Below are 17,940 nucleotides of genomic sequence, written 5' to 3'. Positions count from 1 at the left end.
ACTGCTTACAGACAGGAGAGCCCTCTTTTGCACTCAGAAATAACGAGAGGAGGATTGAAATTATCGTGGTATGGTATCACAGAAGTCTCGCTGCCATAGTAAATAACCTTCAGTATTCTTCCTTCAGGGCATGAGTCAGAGGATAGCATGTCCACGCTGGCAGGAAGAAGGGGAATGAGGCCCAAGATGATGATGCCTTTTGATTCTCAGCCACCTCAGCGTAAGTCAGCAGCCCACCTACCAGCTGTCCTGGACTTGGGCGCACCCAAACAAACCATGCTGATGCTGTATGCACAGGCACAAATGTTCACTTACAGTCTTCCTGCTTACATCTCCTAAGTAATTCTGTCATATCCGCAGTGGAAACAGTTCAAAGAAGGCATCCTGAATCCCTTATCGTGAAGGCAGAGTTAGATCGAGTTAGAAGGAATAGCTGTACTGGGCGGCATGCTGCAAAAGGGGGGAGAGTTAGAATGCGTCCAGCGGTCTGTCTGTCCCAGTCTCCAGCAGCGACAATTGCAGGTGCCTTTTAGGGAGAGCCTAGGAGCCTGGCTGCTTTTTATAGTCCATTGCCTTTGTATTCTGCCAGTATCCAGCTGTTAGATAGGAACTGCAGAGGGTACATCGCTGCTGAGACTTCTGTGCTCTATTTACTGACCTGCTGAACAGGTCTTGACCCCTTTCTGAAATTGCTGTTTGCCTCTTGTCTCCTGTGGTAGCAAGTTCGAGAAGTTCAAAACTTGCTGTGTAATATACTTCTTTCTATAGTCTGTTTTTAACTAGTCTCCTGGTTTCATCAAGAGATTTGTGGTTCTAGTACGGTAGGACCTGGTAGCGCATTCTGTGTTCACCTTACCCTCTGCCTTCCTGGGTTGGTGAATCTCAGTCAGGCTCTTCTCCACCATTAGTTGTCTTCTTTTTTGGAAAAGGTAACAAAAGCCTCTGCAGTATGTACAGTAGTTTTGCTCCACAATGTGTGTATTATACTAATTTATTGAAATGTGGATGCATCACTGTTAGAGGCTGAGGTTTTGTGAGTCTGGCAGAGCAGACTTTTAAATGAAGAGCATGTCTGGTTTGTTATTTCTTATTTGTGTATTTTGCTGCTAATTAATGACAATTTGAGCAAGCGTGCTGACTTAGAAATTTTGTTGAAGTAATAGAAATACATTAAAACATACCTGTGGTTTTCAAATGATAAAATTCTGAGATGAAAAGGGACTTTGCCAAACCTCTGAACAACTAGACTGAAACCTTGACTTCGGCACAAGTAAAACTGCAAAAGTTTACAAAAGTTTACCTGCACCGACAGAACTGTGAGGCAAAATTACACAACGCTTATTTGGTATGAGCTTTAGACATGTCTTGTTCAGGGACATGTCTTGTTCATGAACATAAAGTTCATGTTTAACCTGGGTAATTGCTACTGATGTTATCTGCTGTCAAGTATGGATGTCTAACGATGGACACGGCAGCTATTGGATTCTGATGATTTCCTGTCCCATGTCAGGTGCTGGAACATGATAAATTCAGACTTGTGTGACCTCACAAAAAAATCAGACTGCAGTGAGACTTCCTTTGCACTTTTCTGATAGTGACAAGTGCGGCTTCCTGTAAATGGGATGCAGCATTGGATAAACACAACATAATGCAAATGAGTACAGGAGCCAGTGCTGAAATGTGCTGAGTACTGCACAGAAAGAGCATAGCAATGTGCGTTTCATGCTACAAAATTCAGTGAGAAAGATCTGGCAACTTTACATGATCAGTCCTACATAGGATGGGAAGATGTGCAGCTGACAAGAGTGATAGATACGGTGGTGGTACATATTTTATGGAGGTAGCATATTCCAGTTCCACTTTATAATGGTATTCAAACTGATGTGATTATGCTGGCAGATACAGTTGTGGATATGATTTTTCTTTGCAGCACCAAACCTAGCTTGGATTATTTTTTTTTTTTAATGCCAGTCCTGCTGTGTTTGCTTGAAAAGCATATGTTTCCCCTCCATCCTGCAATAGATACTGCCTTGCCCAGAAAGAAAGAACCAGCTGCAGACGCAGCTGGCTTGGTGCGACAGGCTAGCACGATGCACTAAATGTCAGAAAGGATAAGTAAGGTCCTCTGGTGCCTTAGGGCTTGAGATTGTTTTTGTGACTTTCTTTTGAGTTTTTGTCCTGTTTGCAAAAGCTCCAAGGAGTTACAACTGTAGGTTTCTTTTTACAGTCAGTGAAAACATTAAGGTGATGTCTTTAGATACCTTTTTGCAGAATCTCCACAGAAAACGGACGTTCTGATATATGAGGCTCTGTTCAATAAGCAGCATAGGCAGAACCATTTAGTGAGTTTAAGCCTGTGGCTTCAGATACCTTCCTATTGCTTTGTTTCCCCATACTGTAGTGTTCAAATCTAGTTACTTTCCTCTTAAGTACTAAATTAGGATAACTTAGTATGTTCAATTTCAGTATAATTTACAGCAGTGCAACAGGAATGGTGCGTGCCTAGTTAGCCCCTACCTTTTTACGACTGGAAAACAAAACTTCTGGAAGGATATTAGGAAGCAAAGACCTATTTATTTCTTAATGCACATTTTTCTTTGTCTGGTTCTTCCTATGAATTTTTTGCTTCCTTGAGATTAAATAGCACATTGTGATCTGGTGTTACAGCGTACTGATTTTTGAACTGTAAAACTTTGTGTGATTTAGGTACCCAGAAAATTAATTGCAGAGTTGCCCTAGCTGGATGGCTAGGTGGGAAGGTGCACGTACCGAGGACCTGGCTTTTCACTGGATCAGGTTTTTCCGACTTGCTCACTGGATTCTGCTTTGGATGGTGTTTCAGAACTACTGTGGTCTTGTTTTTTTCTCCATCCCCAAGCTTTTAAGAAGTGTCTTCTGAGGCACAGAGTTATGTGCAAAATTTTTTATTGCAGTTGCAGAAATGTCTAGGCAGTCTTTTGTACTGACATTCATTATATTTGATAATGACCAAATTGATAGAGCAGTGGTTTTTACAAGTAGAAGTAATTAAAATGTTTATGCTTATAAAATTTTATGCTCTACAGTCTACGTGTTTCCTACCTTGCTGACATGCAGGAAAACTCCTGGTGTCTCTGATGACTGTCATCTCTGCCACAGTTTCTGATCACCCAGTTCTAGTGGTTTATTCCTTGATTTGCCAGTTCCCTGTGAGACAAAGTGACATTGTAATTTTCCTTGAGGCTCTTAGTGAGAATAGCTGATATTTTACTGTGACTGTATCCCTGGACATGTTTCCCTAGGATTTAAATCTAGAACCGAATGCTCAGTATTGTAGTGTAGTTACTCTTCATTTATAGGAGGCTGATAATGGGGTTGGCTTTCTGTGGGTCTAACCTAATGGTTATTACCAATAGCTGAAAATCTGTACACATATTGCCTCCTCTGATCAATTCCCATATTCTGTCCTGCTGACAGGCTATTTTCTAGGAAATGAAGAAGTCAGAGGGTTCACATTTGTTTAGTCAGCCTTTGAGTTCAAACAGCATGCATCAATGCAAGAAGTCTTAACTGGATTACCATTATAATGATAGATTTGTGCATTGTCAGTCCTAGAAAGTAACTTTCAAAGGCACCACATGTGGAGAATTTCCAGAAGAGTTTCAAACCAACCAACTACAACCATGTTTTTCTTTATGGTACTAATGCTAGCACTGACCTTTGGCCTTTCCCTTCTGTTTTCTGTGTTGAGATTTCTTTTGGATGATTTTAAGCAACTCAGTATTTTAGTCTCTCCTAAGAGCTAAGCTGTATGCTTTTCCTCCCATTTGGGGAGTAGTGAGACTTTGTTTTGCTGTTATCACAAGAGGGTGAGGACAAAGGATGAATTACAGTAAGTATAAAATTTGTGTGTCTCAAGCAGGAATGAATGCAATAAAGACAGCAAGATAAAAAATGGGAAAAAAAAAGAAAAAACTGTTTTCAGTTTTAAGTGTATAGGAGCAGAGCTTTACTAATTCTGCACAGAGGGAGTGAATAGAGCTTTTGGTGTCATGTCCTACACTTACTTGTCTTACATTAATTAATTAACCAAAGATGCCACATTCCATTACAATGTTGAGAAATTCAATGGCAGTCACAAATATTGTGGAATTTGAGCTCAGATGTCTCCTGTATTAGGTCTGACATTTATAGCACAGCATGAAATACGTGGAAGTTCTAAAGGGAGTGTAACAGAGCTCTTGGAAGACACAGCCAAGAGAAGTGCACTTGCTGCGCAGGAAAATGGAGGATTCTGCTTCTTTGGGAGTTTTGTGTCTTGTCACAGAGGGAACTTGTCATGGCTCCCCTGCTCAGAGGCTTTGTGGGAGAAGGGAGGGATATGGTGCGTTTCAGTACATGTGCATGCTTGTCTGTCTGTTAAGCATTTTTCTGTCTTATATTCATTCACAGCTGTGATTAGTGCTCATCCCATCCATTCACTCGATAACCCTCACCATCATTTCCACTCCGGCAGCCTCGCTTCTCCAACTCGCAGCTATCTCCATCACCAGGTCAACCCGTGGCCGATTGGCACATCCATGTCCCATTCAGACAGGGCCAATTCCACAGGTGAGATATAAATGCGCAGGTAGATTTTGATTGTACTGGAACAATGAGTGAAATGTGGAATCAACAGCTGAAACTTAACTTGGTCAGTCACCATTTTGGTCTTAGGCCATGGAATCTGAACTGTCCCAAGATACTTTTCGTCCTTTCCTTGAGTCTCTTTGTGCTGAATGAAAATAAAATTAACTTTTGAGGTTTTTAGATAACAGCAGACAGCAACTAGCGCTGTGTGTATTTGCTTCGGTAGGTGACCCATAGCATTTCCTGGTTTGTTGCCAATAAAAGACTGTGAGGAAGAATGGGAAAAAATACTTCCCTAAGAGGCAGAGGGATGAGTTTAAGTACAGACAACATTCTTGACAATTAGATTGAGTTTTCTGTAGACTGCTTCTCGTGTAGCTCAGATACTGATCCTTTCAATAGGTGATAATGCCCTTGGAAAAGGAGGCTTAATGTTTTATATACATACAACTTCAAATAGGAAGACTCCTTATTATAAAACCTTCAGCCCTGGAGTCTGTAACATCAGTTTACATCTAATTTGAGCTATTTAATGCGACAATAACTTTCCTAATTAGTTGTGTTTAAAAGCGAGACAGAACAAAAGTCCAGACTTTGTTACTGAGAGCTATTAGTTAATCCTCCTGAAGCACAAAGAAAATTGTGGTGTTTCCTATGCGGCGTTTTTCAGGCTTGACGCACAATTTCTTGCGATAGTTTTTGTAATGTCTCCAGTTTTCTTAAAAATTCTGAAGCAACGGTATTGCTAAATTGCAAGTGGATAACATCCTGAGATGAAGTGAATTCTGAGTTTCTGTAGCTTAAGGTCTAAATTTTAGTTAAGTTGCCAGAGCCAAGTGTTGTTTCCTGTTTCCTTCTGAAAACAATTCACAAGGGCGCAAACACACAGACGATATGCGATATGTTAGAGGCAGAGGTTTCTCTTGCTGTGTTTACGCTGCTGAAGTGTCAGCTCTTGCCATCCAGATCTTTTCCTGCACGTGGTCTGATCAGGATCACGATGCCCTAAATTCAAGGCACCATCTTGTTCTCTGAGATGTGGGCGGAGCTGCTGCAATCAGCCAAATGAAGCCTGGGATTTCATTTCAGTTTTCAGCAAGTAAATCTTCCTCAGAAAACAAAAAAAGGGCTCTTCTGTATGCACTTTAGTGATATATGCAGAACATATACCTATATAAGAATTCCTGTGTTGTGAAATACTGAAGTGTAAAATGAGACTGAAGATTTGTGTTCTGTGCTGTTCGTCTGAGGGCCAGGCTGCTGTCTTCTTACACGTAGCTGTTCCCATACAAAGCTGTTGATTTGGTATTATACCTGTGGACTCATTCAGTTCTTCAGCTTATTTTGTTATTGAATAGCTGTTGCCGTTCACTCTACAACAGGACAGTTACATGGAACTGGTGTTATTTGCTACACAGCTGACTTGTGAATTCGCTTCTTAGCTTACAGCAGCAATCTTGGGAATGGTGCTTGTAAACACTACTGCTTTGTTCCCGTGTGACCACAGAGACAATTTCTGTAAAAGGAAATAAACCACATCTTTTTGTCTGTTGTAGAATCTGTTCGAAACACACCTAGCACGGACACCATGCCAGCTTCCTCCTCTCAGACATGTGCTGACCATCAGGATCCCGAAAGCACCACGGGAGCTTATCTGGCTAATGCACAAGAGGAGGATTCAGCTCAGAACCTCCCCACGGCACATGTCCGTCCTTCTCACCCGCTGAAGAGTTTTGCAGTGCCAGCAGTCCCACCAGCTGGTTCCACGTACGACCCTGCATTGCCAAGCACCCCATTACTGACTCAGCAAGGTGAGCAGGGGAGAACTTGCCAGAGACACTTGTCAGACAGAGAAAGAAAGATTTTAAGCAGAAAATGATAGGGAGAGTTGGGTGTCAAAGGAAACATGTCAGACGCTGGACTGAATTTTTTTGTTATAATTTTCAAGGCCCTTTTCAGTACATAGATTAACTAGACAAAAATTCAAATTCAGCATTTCATTATTTGAAGTGTTCATTTTCCTCTATTTTAATAGAATCTTTTATTCTCCTACTTCCAAGAGCTTTCTGAATAGGCAGAATACTAATTAACTGAGGCATAACTATATAACAATTTCTTTTAAGCTCCTAACCATCCCGTTCACTCGGTGAAGACTGCATCAATTGGGACCTTAGGAAGAACTCGACCTCCTATGCCAGTGGTAGTTCCCAGTGCCCCAGACGTGCAGGAGACCACCAGGATGCTTGAGGACTCGGAAAGCGTAGGTACTCTTACACTGCCAGCAGCTTCGTTTGGCAGTGCGTATCAAAATGGTGAATCTCTGTGTGTATGATCGTTGTAAACTTCAGTAATGACTGCACTGAGACTTTCAAAGGCAGAGGATAATGAGGCATCTGACTTCCACCAAGTGCCATTGCCTGTTAACCCACATAAAAAAAAAAATCTAGTGCCAAAACCTTCTACACAAGGCTGTGAATTCAGAGAATAAGCACATAAATGCAGGTATTAGTAGTACTTTCTAAATCTGAAAGTTACCTGTGAGCATACCTCTGTTTCTCGTTATGCACCACTAAACAGACGCAGTGCTTCCATCTATTCCAGTCCACAAGGCCCACTGAGTCAAAAACTGATAAACCTCCAGCAACATTTTGGCTGTCCTGAAGCTATTAGCTGAACGTAAAGTAATGGTCTCACAACTACAAGAAGGCAGTAAAGCCAGATACCACCTGTAGCAGTAGTCTTCTCATTTTTTACAATACATAGCACCTAATGGAGTTTGAATTTATGACTTGGGCTTCAATACACAAGGTTCTGTATCGGAGCTGTAAAAGTTTCCCTGCACATCTTTTTTTTGGCTTATCTTGATATAAAGAGCATCTTTGTTCACAGAGCTGAAGGCCTCCAATGGTGCCACTTGCTCTTCTGCACAGCTTAACATGTTGTGTTCACGCTCACTTCAAGATGTCATTTTTTTCTATCTGTTTTGCAAGCACACTGTACCTGGATCCTTTTAAAGTCCTTCAGCTGCAGCTTCCTGTGCTGTTCCATAGCCACGAAAGCATCCAGAGTGTCATTGTGAATGAAAAACTTGGTATTAAAGCCAAAACGTTTAATTAAAGCCATGATCCCAAATATTTAGATTTCACTCTTGTGAAAGTGTTCTGGCTTTCTGGGAAAAATGCAACTATTGAGCTTCTTTGTAAACAGACAGCTTTTAAGAGGTGAGGATCTTCCAGGTGTCAGGCAAGAGCTATTTCTTTTGAAATCGCAGGCCAAGAAGTTATTATATTAGCTATTGTATTACTGTTACAGGAAATGCTCATTTTGAATCATTGTTTTTTTCACGTTTCCTTTTTCTCCCATGCCTTTGTCACACTGTTGTTGTCTCTAATTCATCCTCTTGGTTTTACTTCCATATGTGCTGAACTCTAGAGATTATATACATGCTTGATCTAGTATACTTTCACTCCTCTTTCTGTTTGTCACTCCTATCTTACTTGTTTATTTAGGGTTGGTACCAAAATACTTATTAGTTATTCATCAATTAAATTTATAACTTAAATATATTCATGAATAAGTTTATTATTAAATTAGTACAATACAAAGTCACCATGCACACTTTAAATGCTAGCTAAGTTATGAGTTTTAGGAATTAGTTAGGATTAGAAGGTGATTTGAATTGATTTAGCCCTTATGAGAGGAGTAAGTCTGAATACTTCCAGCTCACTGATATTTATCATTGCCAGTAGCTGGCAGATAACGTGTTAGACGCAGGACAGAGAGGACATCTCTGGTACAAAACAGTCTAGATTTGCTTGGTAAACCAAAAGTGGCTGCAGTGCTCATTTCTGCTTAAACGAAAGAAGAGGTTTGTATCTAGGAGCACGGCAGTGAGATCACCCTGCCAGGTTTGAGCACTCCAGTTTAGGGGTACGCAGTCAGCTGAGCAGTAGCTTTAATACTAGGCTCTAGTTAGAAGGTCTAATAATGGGCCTCAATTATATAAAGCAGAAATGATCACACAGGAGTTCTGCGGCTCCTGATTTGGCACTAGCAGAGCTGGTACTGGAATACCACGAGCAGCCTGGCTTGCCTTCTATGAAAAAAATGTTGAGAGAGTGAAGAGGGTTTGGAAAAATGCTCCAGGAACATGAGTGGTTGAAAACTACACAATACAGGGAAAGACTTGGCTTCGAAAAGGTTTTGAGATGAACCAGTTCATGGTATCTGTCTATGTACCTGTATAGATTACAGAATTACAATAGATGAAGCTAAGCAATTGAGGCTAAAAATGGAGTATGATCTTTTTAGCAAACCTAAGTGTGTTTTAAAACAATTTTACCGTTATGATTTTTTTTGATGTTTTTTCCAATCAAGCTAGGATGCTTTTTCTAAAATACCTACTTCGGTTCAAAGGCAGCTGTTACCTTGAGGCAGGAACTGACACAGATAAAACAGATAAGATGATCACAGGTTTACGGTCAGTTAAACCATAAATCACTATTGCAAAAAGATGTGCATTTAAAATAGAGTATTATTCAAAGTATTAGTTCTATAACTCTCAGTAAATCTGCTTCTGCTTATTTGTGTGTCAGAGCCACAAGCTACACTACACTGACCACTTCTTATTCCTTACTCTGTCCCTCTCCAAAGACTGCATGTCACCTTGTCAGTAACTCTTTCCATCTCCCACAGAATTATGAACCAGATGAGCTGACCAAAGAGATGGCCCACCTGGAAGGACTTATGAAGGACCTTAATGCCATCACTACGGCATGACCACCTTCACCAGGACATGACTCCAAATCGTATCACAAGTCTTGGGACTCAGCCTTGGAATGCAAGGAATTGTACAGAGAATAAAAAATACAGAAAAAGAGGGACAGCACATTGAGAGCATTCACAGAAAGCAAATGAACCAACTGGTGCATTTGTGCTACAGCTGGTCGAAGAGAGATGACCTTTCTTGTCATCATCCTGCAATGAAGTCATTGCCAAGTTGAATTCCATTTACCTGCTGAGACCATGCAGGATGGGACGCATCAGGCTGAAATCTAGCATCCAGACAAAAGGAAAAAAAAAGTGGACTTCACATTTTTTTTCTGGTCAGGTTTTGTCTCAGTGGTGTGATTGCCCTGCCTTTTCAGTGTTGGACATTCGCATTTATGTACAATTTTGTGTTTTTATTTTATCTTTTTTTTTTAATAAAAAGGAAAAAACTAATGTAATCAAAAAAAAAAAGGAGAAACTATTGTTTTCCACAGCCTAGACTGACATTTGACTGCTTGTTCTATTGTGTATGAAAATTCATTGCCAGTGTGGGTTGTTCTGTTTGTTTTTTATTCTGCGTATAATTACGTCCCCTTCTGGCAGTTAATCCATGGCCTTTTGGGATGCTGCACTGCTATTTGTAAGCTTTTTTTTATTATTATTTTTATATTATAATTATTAAAAGCCTGACTTTCTCCTCTCATCACTGTGAGATTACCAGTCTGTTTGAATTGAAATGTAATTTGAAAGGCTTGTTTGTCGCTTTTTGTGCAGTTTCAATATTTTGAGTGGGGAAAAGTAGATGGGGAAGGGGAGGGGATCCAGTGGGAGGTTTCATTATTGTTGTTTTCCTGTCTTTCTACATTGACTCGAAAGACTGAAGAAAATGAAAGCATCTTCTGTAACGTCCTTCCTTGTAACTTCAGCATACTGTGTCTCTGGTTACTGAATTGCAGTGAGAGTCATTTAGAAACATTAAAAAAAATACTCCTTTAAAGTAGGGTTCCTTATGTTTAGATGACACTACAGCTTATTTTGGCATCAGTGCTCTGTTTTGTTGTTGTTAGGTTAAAGACCGCATCATGACACTAAAGTGCAGATTAACGCTCATGAAGCACGGAGAACTTGGCACAGGCAGCAGCGCCCAGGTGCAGCACTTCGCTGCTGGTGCTGCAGAGGTTTGAGGGACCTGGCCCTCCTCAAGCAGAGAGCTGTGGACCTCTTCTAAGCATTTTACGCCATGCCTTTGAGAACACATCATGTCCACAAGATCTTTCAGCAGCACATCCAACCCCAGTGCAATTTCTCTGTCCCAGGCCATTTAAACAAGAATCCTTCTAAGGATTCTTGAGAGACATAAGCAAGGCAAAATGTATTTTTTTACACTTTTAAAACCATTTGAAAAGAAAAACAGTATTAGCAACTCAGGTGCTGTTCATATTATCTGTCTAGAAAGGAAGGAAAGTTAAAAGGGAACTCCTGTATGAGGGAAAGGAAAAGCTTTTTTATTTTCTCATTAGTATCGTTGCTTGGCTCTGCCATACTCTGTGAGGAGGAATGGCATAAAAGGAGACTATTTCAGTGAGAAAAATAAACAAAACCCATCTGCCCAAGAACCTTGTGTGTATTTTCACTTTTAAGATACGATGAAAGAAAACCCCAAACTTACTGATAATTCATGTGGAGACTCCGTTCCTCCTGAGCAATGGGATTTCTAGCTTGGAAGCTTGGCATTAACGATGGAGGCAGTGCAGGTGGCAGGCGGTTCAGATGCAGGGCGCTTCTAATGTAGTCCAGAGCTCCTCAGCTAGACAGCTGCACCTGCTGGAACAGAACAGGGGATACCAGGATCTGTTTTTAAGTTTAAAACAAACAAAAAAATTGCTTCCCACCCCCTCCTTATTGGCTATTTAATGGATATTTTGCTACAGCTAAAGCTCTGGGCCTATTTTCTTAACCCCCGTCACAAAAAGAGAGCCCGTGAATCATTCTGGAGAGCAGCAGGGGTTCGGGCTGTAGTTTTACTTCCTTTCTTTTCCTGGACTCTTTGTGTCGTCATTTCTAGCACATTTGCTGGATTTATTTATTATTTGAGGGAAGGGAGGGAATCAATTGGAGCACCGTGGGCCACCTGGAAAATTGATGTTTGGACTTTTAATCAATACAATTCAGGGCAAAATAAGCTACAGAATATGTATTTAAATAATAAAATACACACCTTGTCCTGAAAGGAAGGGTGTATGTTTTCCTTTGCCTATTTTTTACCTATACCCAAAGAAATAGCATCTTACATACACAGTATTCTTAGCTGGTGGGTCTTTGTGAATATTACTTATGTATAACACCATGAATGTTAATATTGTCATTGAATTTGGGGAGGGGAATATTTTTAATGATAAAACAACTGTTCAAAGTTGGTTTTTTAAGGTTAAACTAAAAAAACATTTATTCAATTCAGTGTACAATCTGTATTGCACTTTTTCACATTTTAATGCTACGTTTTCTTACATATCCTGTGATTTTAAATTTGGACATTGTGTATTCTTGTAGTGTCATAGTCGAGCTGTAAAGTGGCAGCTTCCCTCAGAGAGATTTGGGGAAAAAAAACCTGTATATTGTTTTATGATTCTCATGTAGAATAATTTTGAGGACTGCTGTAGACGTCTACCTTTCTGTAGAATTTTTTTGCTTTTCTGTAGTATTTGCTGTATACTCTATGGCTTTTTTTAATAACTTCATGTTTATTATTTTGTATTGGACATCCAATACACTTTTTTTAATCCAATCAAGTTCTGGTCTGCTTGGAGATTTTGTTCTCTTTTCAACTATTCCTCTACCTTGTTTTCTTAATCAAGGTGGTGACCAGGTTTGGGATTTTACTCGCACCTTTTTTGCTGTGGTTTGGCAGGTTGCTTCCTCCAGAGAAAGAAGAGGAACAGGAGAACACCATTAACACCATTATTCCCACCCCTACACAGGTGTGGAGCATGATGTAGTGCCTTCCTGGCTAACTCCTCCTTCCCCTCTGTTTCCAAGCTCAATAGCAAGATACCATCTTCTAGCAAGCAAGTCTCAGGAAAGTAGGATTTCGAGCCACTGGAAGTATGTTTCAGAGAGGAACCTTAGTAAGCCAGTAAATCACAGAAAAACAACAATATAAATCCTTGAATATAGCACTCAAAGTGCTGTAAGTGATATCCTTGTTTTTACCTTCACACTTACTCCACTCTCCAATACTTAAGAGACTCGTTGATCATCAGTCTCTTCTCCACAAGCCAGCCAGTTCCCCTAATTACTGGTGTCTCACCTTCTTGAGGGTATTAGACCCTTCCTCATCCTGACCTCTGCAAATGAGTACAAGCTACTGCATGGCTTTGCACTCCCTTCCCCCAGCCCTATTTTGCTAGGCAGGTTCTAGAGTTCTCTCCAAACTTTTGCAACCATGCTGAGGTCTCGGTTGGGAACTGGGCCCCCACAGTTATGAAGGAAGGCCGTGCCCCTGCAGCTGGGCAGGGGCCTCTCAGCCAGGCAAGAGTTGGTGGGAGGTGTAAAGGACCTGGGAACAAAGGTGTTAGTGATTAAGTTGGGAGTGCCACAATGCACAGCTGAGATGCAGACACAGAGAGTTGACACAGCAGAAAAATGTGACCTCTATTTACTAACCTCTGGCTTTGGAAGTGAAAGACCATTTCTTACTTGGCCAGCGCAGCTAATTTGCTCTGGTACTCGCATTGCAGGGCAAGCCAGATGAAAGGTGGCAGTTTTATGAGGGCCACGTAGTCTGTTGTAAGGCAGGTAGAAGTAACACACGCTGTGAGTTGTGCCCTTCTGCACGCTGGGCAGTGCACGGCAGGGACACTAGATGGCAGCGATGACTTGCTGGTAAGCAAAGCAAAACCACAAATAACACCGTTTTTGCATCTACCTGGAAGAGACTGTTTCTCTTCAGCCTACATTAATTAAGGAGACTGAAATTAGTGATGCTCTTTTGTTAGCAGCAGCATAGTAATGAGCTCCTGCAGCAAACTAGGTTTCTTCATGCCTCACTGTGTCCTTCCTTGATAGAATTTATGCTTCTAACATAGGCATAAAGGTTTGACTCACAGCAACTCAAACACCTTTGGTAAATTGGTGCAACACTTGCAGACTTCTCCGATTAAAAGCAGCCTCCTGTCTTAAGGCAGGAATTAAGACTGGCTTTAAACTAACAGCAAGTCAACGTTCATCTCAAATAAGATCATTCCTATGAAGGCATGACATGATTTTAACTAAATTGCCTTGCCCAAAGCCATTAAACCAGCACAACTTTTCTGCAGGGGCAGCTCTCCCCTAAACAAACACGGGATTTGGTCAGGTTACGCCTGCCCTTACTGCACAGAGGATGGTGGCTCCTGGAGCCTGCCTTTTTAACAGGCAAGAAAAGCCTGAGTGTGATAGCTTGCCTGGGAGGTGAACCCAATACAATGAGGGGGAGCAAAGAAACTTGCTCTAGGGGACAGTGTCCTGAACCAGTCAGCTCAGCCCCCTGATCAGGGCTCCCTACACATGCAGCTGCCAGGCCCATTTCCCCTCTACAGGCAGGCCTGGCAGCAGTTGCACTTGAACAAGAACCTATCCCCTGTTCTCCAAGGGAGGGTGATTTAGTGTTTTTTGTTTGTTTTTGTTTTTTCAGTTATTCCCCATTTTCAGCTCCTGTTGCCCCACCTTCTTCCCTCAGTTCCCATCTCTCCCCAGATCCTTCTGTCTTCTAGTACATGCTGCCATTCCTCCAGACCTTCCTCTCTGTAGGGACAGCAGTCAAGAGAGACAACTCTCAGAGGGCTGCAATTTAGAGCAAATGCTAAGAAATCACCAAGGAAAATTAGGAGGAAATTCTCTATTCCCCAGCCTGGCTGTCTCAGGACACCCCACCCTTTGTCAGCTGCCAAACAGGAGGGGAGTGCTGCTCTGGTATCTGCAAACCCTGCTCACGTGAACCAGGCTCAGCACAGCCACAGCTAAAACAGCCTGCAGCAACCCCACTGCTGCAAAGGCTGGGAGAATTAAATGAGACATGCTAGAGATGTAGCAATAAATTCATCACGTTAACTTAATCCAAACCAGGACTACTCACTCCTAGCAGGCTCCAGACAAGGGGAAAGCACCCACTGGCCCATGCCTGGTGGTTTTGCTGCATCCCTTTCAGTTTAGGCTGTCAGCACATCCAGCTCCTGTACTTCCATCACTCTGTCAGGGTGGGGTGAGGTCCTCTGTCCTGGGCTTCAGGCCTGAGGGGGAAAGGAGCGACCCCAGTCGCTGTCCCTGGCCAGCAGAGCCCTTGCAGGCAGAGCTGGGAGCGGGTTGCAAAGTGCTGACCCGCCTGTCTCACAGGGAGGGCAAGAGGAAGGCGCTTCCCCAGGGAAACTGGGGGCAGCCACGTGCCTGAAAGCCCCTTCCCACCCTGTATCCTCCCCGAGGCCGACCTCCCAGCCTCCTTGCACACAAGGAACACACCAGGCCACATTTCTCCTCCGTGGGCACCATCACCATGGGAACTGCATCCACTTAACTCAGCCAAGCTCTGTGCTGACGGCGGCTTCCCTCTGGCGCAGGGGTTCCCCTGCAGCTGCTGCGAGGCAGAGCTGGTCACGCACTGCTCTGAGCCACCTCCTGTCTGCCCACAGTGAGGCTTTGGGGACTTGTGCCCCAAAAATAAAGAAATCTGTGGCTGCCAGGGAAACCTGCACCTCTTTCTGGTCCTGTCTGTCCATCAGCAGCCCTGAGCATTGAGGGCTGCCACTGTGTTATCAGTGATGTGGGAGTGTCGCTGCTGGCCCCCAGCAGGGCCACCTCCGAAACGCTCTCAGCCCCAGGCAGCAGGACTGCTCTAGCAGTCACGGTTTGCCCTCCTCATCCCAGGTTTCTCCCATCTCTGCCTGCCCCTGCTGCAGTATTGCTCCAGCCTTGTGGCCCTCACAAGATCCCCACACCCCAGGGACCCAGCCCCACAAGGAGGTGCTGCACAGGGGCTCCTGGGGCTGAGTTCCCTGATCCTACAGCATTTGCTTCCCCCCTTGCCCCCAGATAAACATGGTGCTTCTTCCCAGCTCAGCCTGCTCCCAACCACTTAATACCAAGCCTACAACCTTTCCACAAGCTCCTGGTGCTGCCCCTTCATGAGCTCCAGCAGCCTTGCTCCTACCAGAGCTGAGCAGGGCCACCCACACCCCCAAACGTAGGCTGCAACTAGGGAGCCACGCACAAAATCCCCACTGCTGCTCTTACCTAGCCAGGCCTAGAGGAGCCCTCTGGTCCCTGCAAGGAGAGGAGCCGGCTGGAGCCTGCCCCTTGCCCCCAGGTGTTTCCTATCTCCCTCCCCCGGCCCTTTCCCAGGTGCTGAGCATTGATCCAGGTGCCTAACTCAGCGCTGGGGGCTGGTTCTGTTTTGCAAGCCAGCCCAGCTCGCTTGCAGGTGGGCCTGGAGAGCTGGGGCTTGGCATCAGGGGATGAAGGTTGGGGTGGGGGCAGCCATTTCCAGCCTGCGGTGATTTAGGAGCTGCGTGAGATGTGCTCCGAGGCACTGACACTGAGGAAAACTCAGCGAGCAACAACAGCATCACGACAAACGTGATGGATGCTGCGCCCCCGGTGCTTCTGACTCACGGGCTCCCAGGGGATATCCCTGACTCCCCAGGACAGGCAGCTGCTTGTTTTCATACTGCCTGAACCCAAATCCTCTGATCTTGGAGACGGTTTTGCTTGGGGATGAAAACAATGTGTGTCGTGTGTCATTGCACAAGTGCTTCCACGTGCCCCTGCTGGTCCCTGTGGCATCTGCAGCTCCTGTAGGTGCTCTCTGGGGTCTTCTTGGTAGAGCTAATTAAAAGCTGCAGGTTAAGCATCCTCCCAGAGCTAGGTGTGCATCTTGTCCATTGCCACAGCTTCTCCAGGAGCACAAGCCTTATAATGACATGAAATATCAAACTGTCCTGGCACTCGATTTTTGCCACAAAACATGAGCTGCAAGAGAGGGCTTGAGGCAGCAGGGAAAAGGCCAATAATCCATCAGGGGCAGTGCTCCTGCCTGGCAGGAACTACAGACATGGAGCAGGCCAGCAGCGTGTGTCCCCAGGCACCACGTCCCCCCTCCCCAGGCCGGGGTGCTGTGCCCCTCGCAGTGCAGGGGAAGGTGCAGAAATGCTCACAAAGGAGCAGTGCTGAAGCCCTGTCCTCTATCCTTCCTGCCCCCCTCCCCCCCCCCCCCCCCCAAGAATAAGAAGTCACTCCTGGGTCCCTCCTACCTCCACTGGGTTTGCTGCAGCAGTGCCAGGCCACTGACAGAGCACCAGAGATAGCAAAGAGCGGCTCCGATCCCCAGTGAGCCCCCCCAGGGGCCGTGCCGGCCCCCGCAGCGCGGGGAGAGGCTTGTCAGCACCGAGCCTCTGCGGAAAGGAGCTGGCAGTGATGGGTACGCGTGGGGACAGAGCTGACAGCAGCCTTTGGCTGCAGCAGGAGGCCAGTGTGGTGGACGGGGCACCGGAGAGGCAGCGCTGGGCCTGGGGAGGGCAAGTGGCCGTGCCCTCCTGCCAGCCACCCATGGCACCTCCGATGGAGCTGGAGGGGCAGAGCAAGCGTGCTCGTCCTGCAAGCTGTGCGTGGGCAAGCCCCAGCCGCACCCATCAGAGCTGAGGAAGGCAGGTGCATAAAAAAGATAAAATAAAGGGAGGTGGGGGGAATAACCCAGAAGAGCTGTCTAATTTGCAGCACAGCCAGGGAGAGCAGCTTCCCAGGGAGGGGAAGGTTGAGGCACGCAGGGCTGGAGATGCTGTTAACGCCTTCCTGCCTGGCACTGCCTGCAGCCTCAGGCAGCTCCCGTTCCCCTCCCAGGAGCCAGGCAGGGTTCCCAAGTCCGGTCCCCTCTGTTGGGGGGATTTTGGAGGAGGCGGCTGGCCCTGAGCATGCTGCAGTAGCCACAGCTCATGCTGGGCAAGAGATTGCCCAGGAAGTCCTGTGAAGGGCCTGCTGTTTGCTGGGCTCCCACTATAAGCTATCAAGCTGCTGTTTCTCCTCCATGAACATGAAAGAGCATCTACCTCTTCCCAATGACTTCAGTCAGTGTCTTTTCTAATCAGGTGCCTGCTAAGAGGTGGACTTGAGCAGAGCAGTCATTGCTAGTGATTAGGGTCAGCTGGTAGCTGGAGGCTGAAAGGCAGCTGGTTTGCAATCACTCCTTAAAAAGAGTAAAAAAAAAAAAAAAAATCAATCTACCTTCCTGCAAATTTTAAGTGGCATAATAAAGTTAGGATTTTTTTTTTCCTTTAATTTGTCAGGGGTAGACAGTACCGTACGCAGCTCCCTGGAAATCACAGCCTGAAGTGAAAGTTTAGGTTCAGTGTGCTGGAATTAGTGAGCAAATGGGTCAGTGGCAAAAGGCAATGTGCATGTGTGAAAAATTCACCCCCTTTTCACCAGCAGGGAAAAAGCCAGCAGGCAGCCAGGGGATTTGTCTGAAGACACCTTGCCAAGGCCGACAGCAGTCCCTTGGGCTCTCTGGGAGCAGAGCACAAGCTCTGGCAGGGAGAC

At 44.6% G+C, this 17,940-nt stretch overlaps 2 protein-coding genes across 19 annotated transcripts in view; one reads left to right on the top strand and one right to left on the bottom strand.

The window, feature by feature from the left end:
- Positions 1 to 12,164, top strand: part of NEO1 (neogenin 1) — a 192,112-nt gene extending 179,948 nt beyond the window's left edge. For 9 of the 12 annotated variants that reach the window (XM_080607273.1, XM_080607281.1, XM_080607278.1 and 6 more), the window contains 5 exons: positions 128 to 220; positions 4,432 to 4,590; positions 6,165 to 6,419; positions 6,732 to 6,868; positions 9,304 to 12,164. In XM_080607273.1, the coding sequence (XP_080463399.1) occupies positions 128 to 220; positions 4,432 to 4,590; positions 6,165 to 6,419; positions 6,732 to 6,868; positions 9,304 to 9,387 (728 nt within the window). In that variant the 3' untranslated portion in view covers positions 9,388 to 12,164. Of the gene's footprint in view, positions 1 to 127; positions 221 to 4,431; positions 4,591 to 6,164; positions 6,420 to 6,731; positions 6,873 to 9,303 lie in introns of all 12 variants that reach the window. The other 3 variants (XM_080607275.1, XM_080607282.1, XM_080607279.1) reach the window with 2 other exon arrangements.
- The window catches only part of HCN4 (hyperpolarization activated cyclic nucleotide gated potassium channel 4), a 160,646-nt gene continuing 153,555 nt past the window's right edge, over positions 10,850 to 17,940 (bottom strand). For 5 of the 7 annotated variants that reach the window (XM_080607289.1, XM_080607290.1, XM_080607284.1 and 2 more), the window contains one exon: positions 10,850 to 14,645. The gene's annotated coding sequence lies outside the window, so the exon portion shown is untranslated. Of the gene's footprint in view, positions 14,646 to 17,450; positions 17,588 to 17,940 lie in introns of all 7 variants that reach the window. The other 2 variants (XM_080607285.1, XM_080607288.1) reach the window with 2 other exon arrangements.

Source organism: Anser brachyrhynchus, assembly GCF_964034855.1.
Source record: "Anser brachyrhynchus genome assembly, chromosome: 11".
Classification (NCBI taxonomy): domain Eukaryota; kingdom Metazoa; phylum Chordata; class Aves; order Anseriformes; family Anatidae; genus Anser; species Anser brachyrhynchus.
The sequence above is the reverse complement of the archived record's forward strand: the minus strand, read 5'-3'. Positions and strand labels throughout refer to the sequence as shown.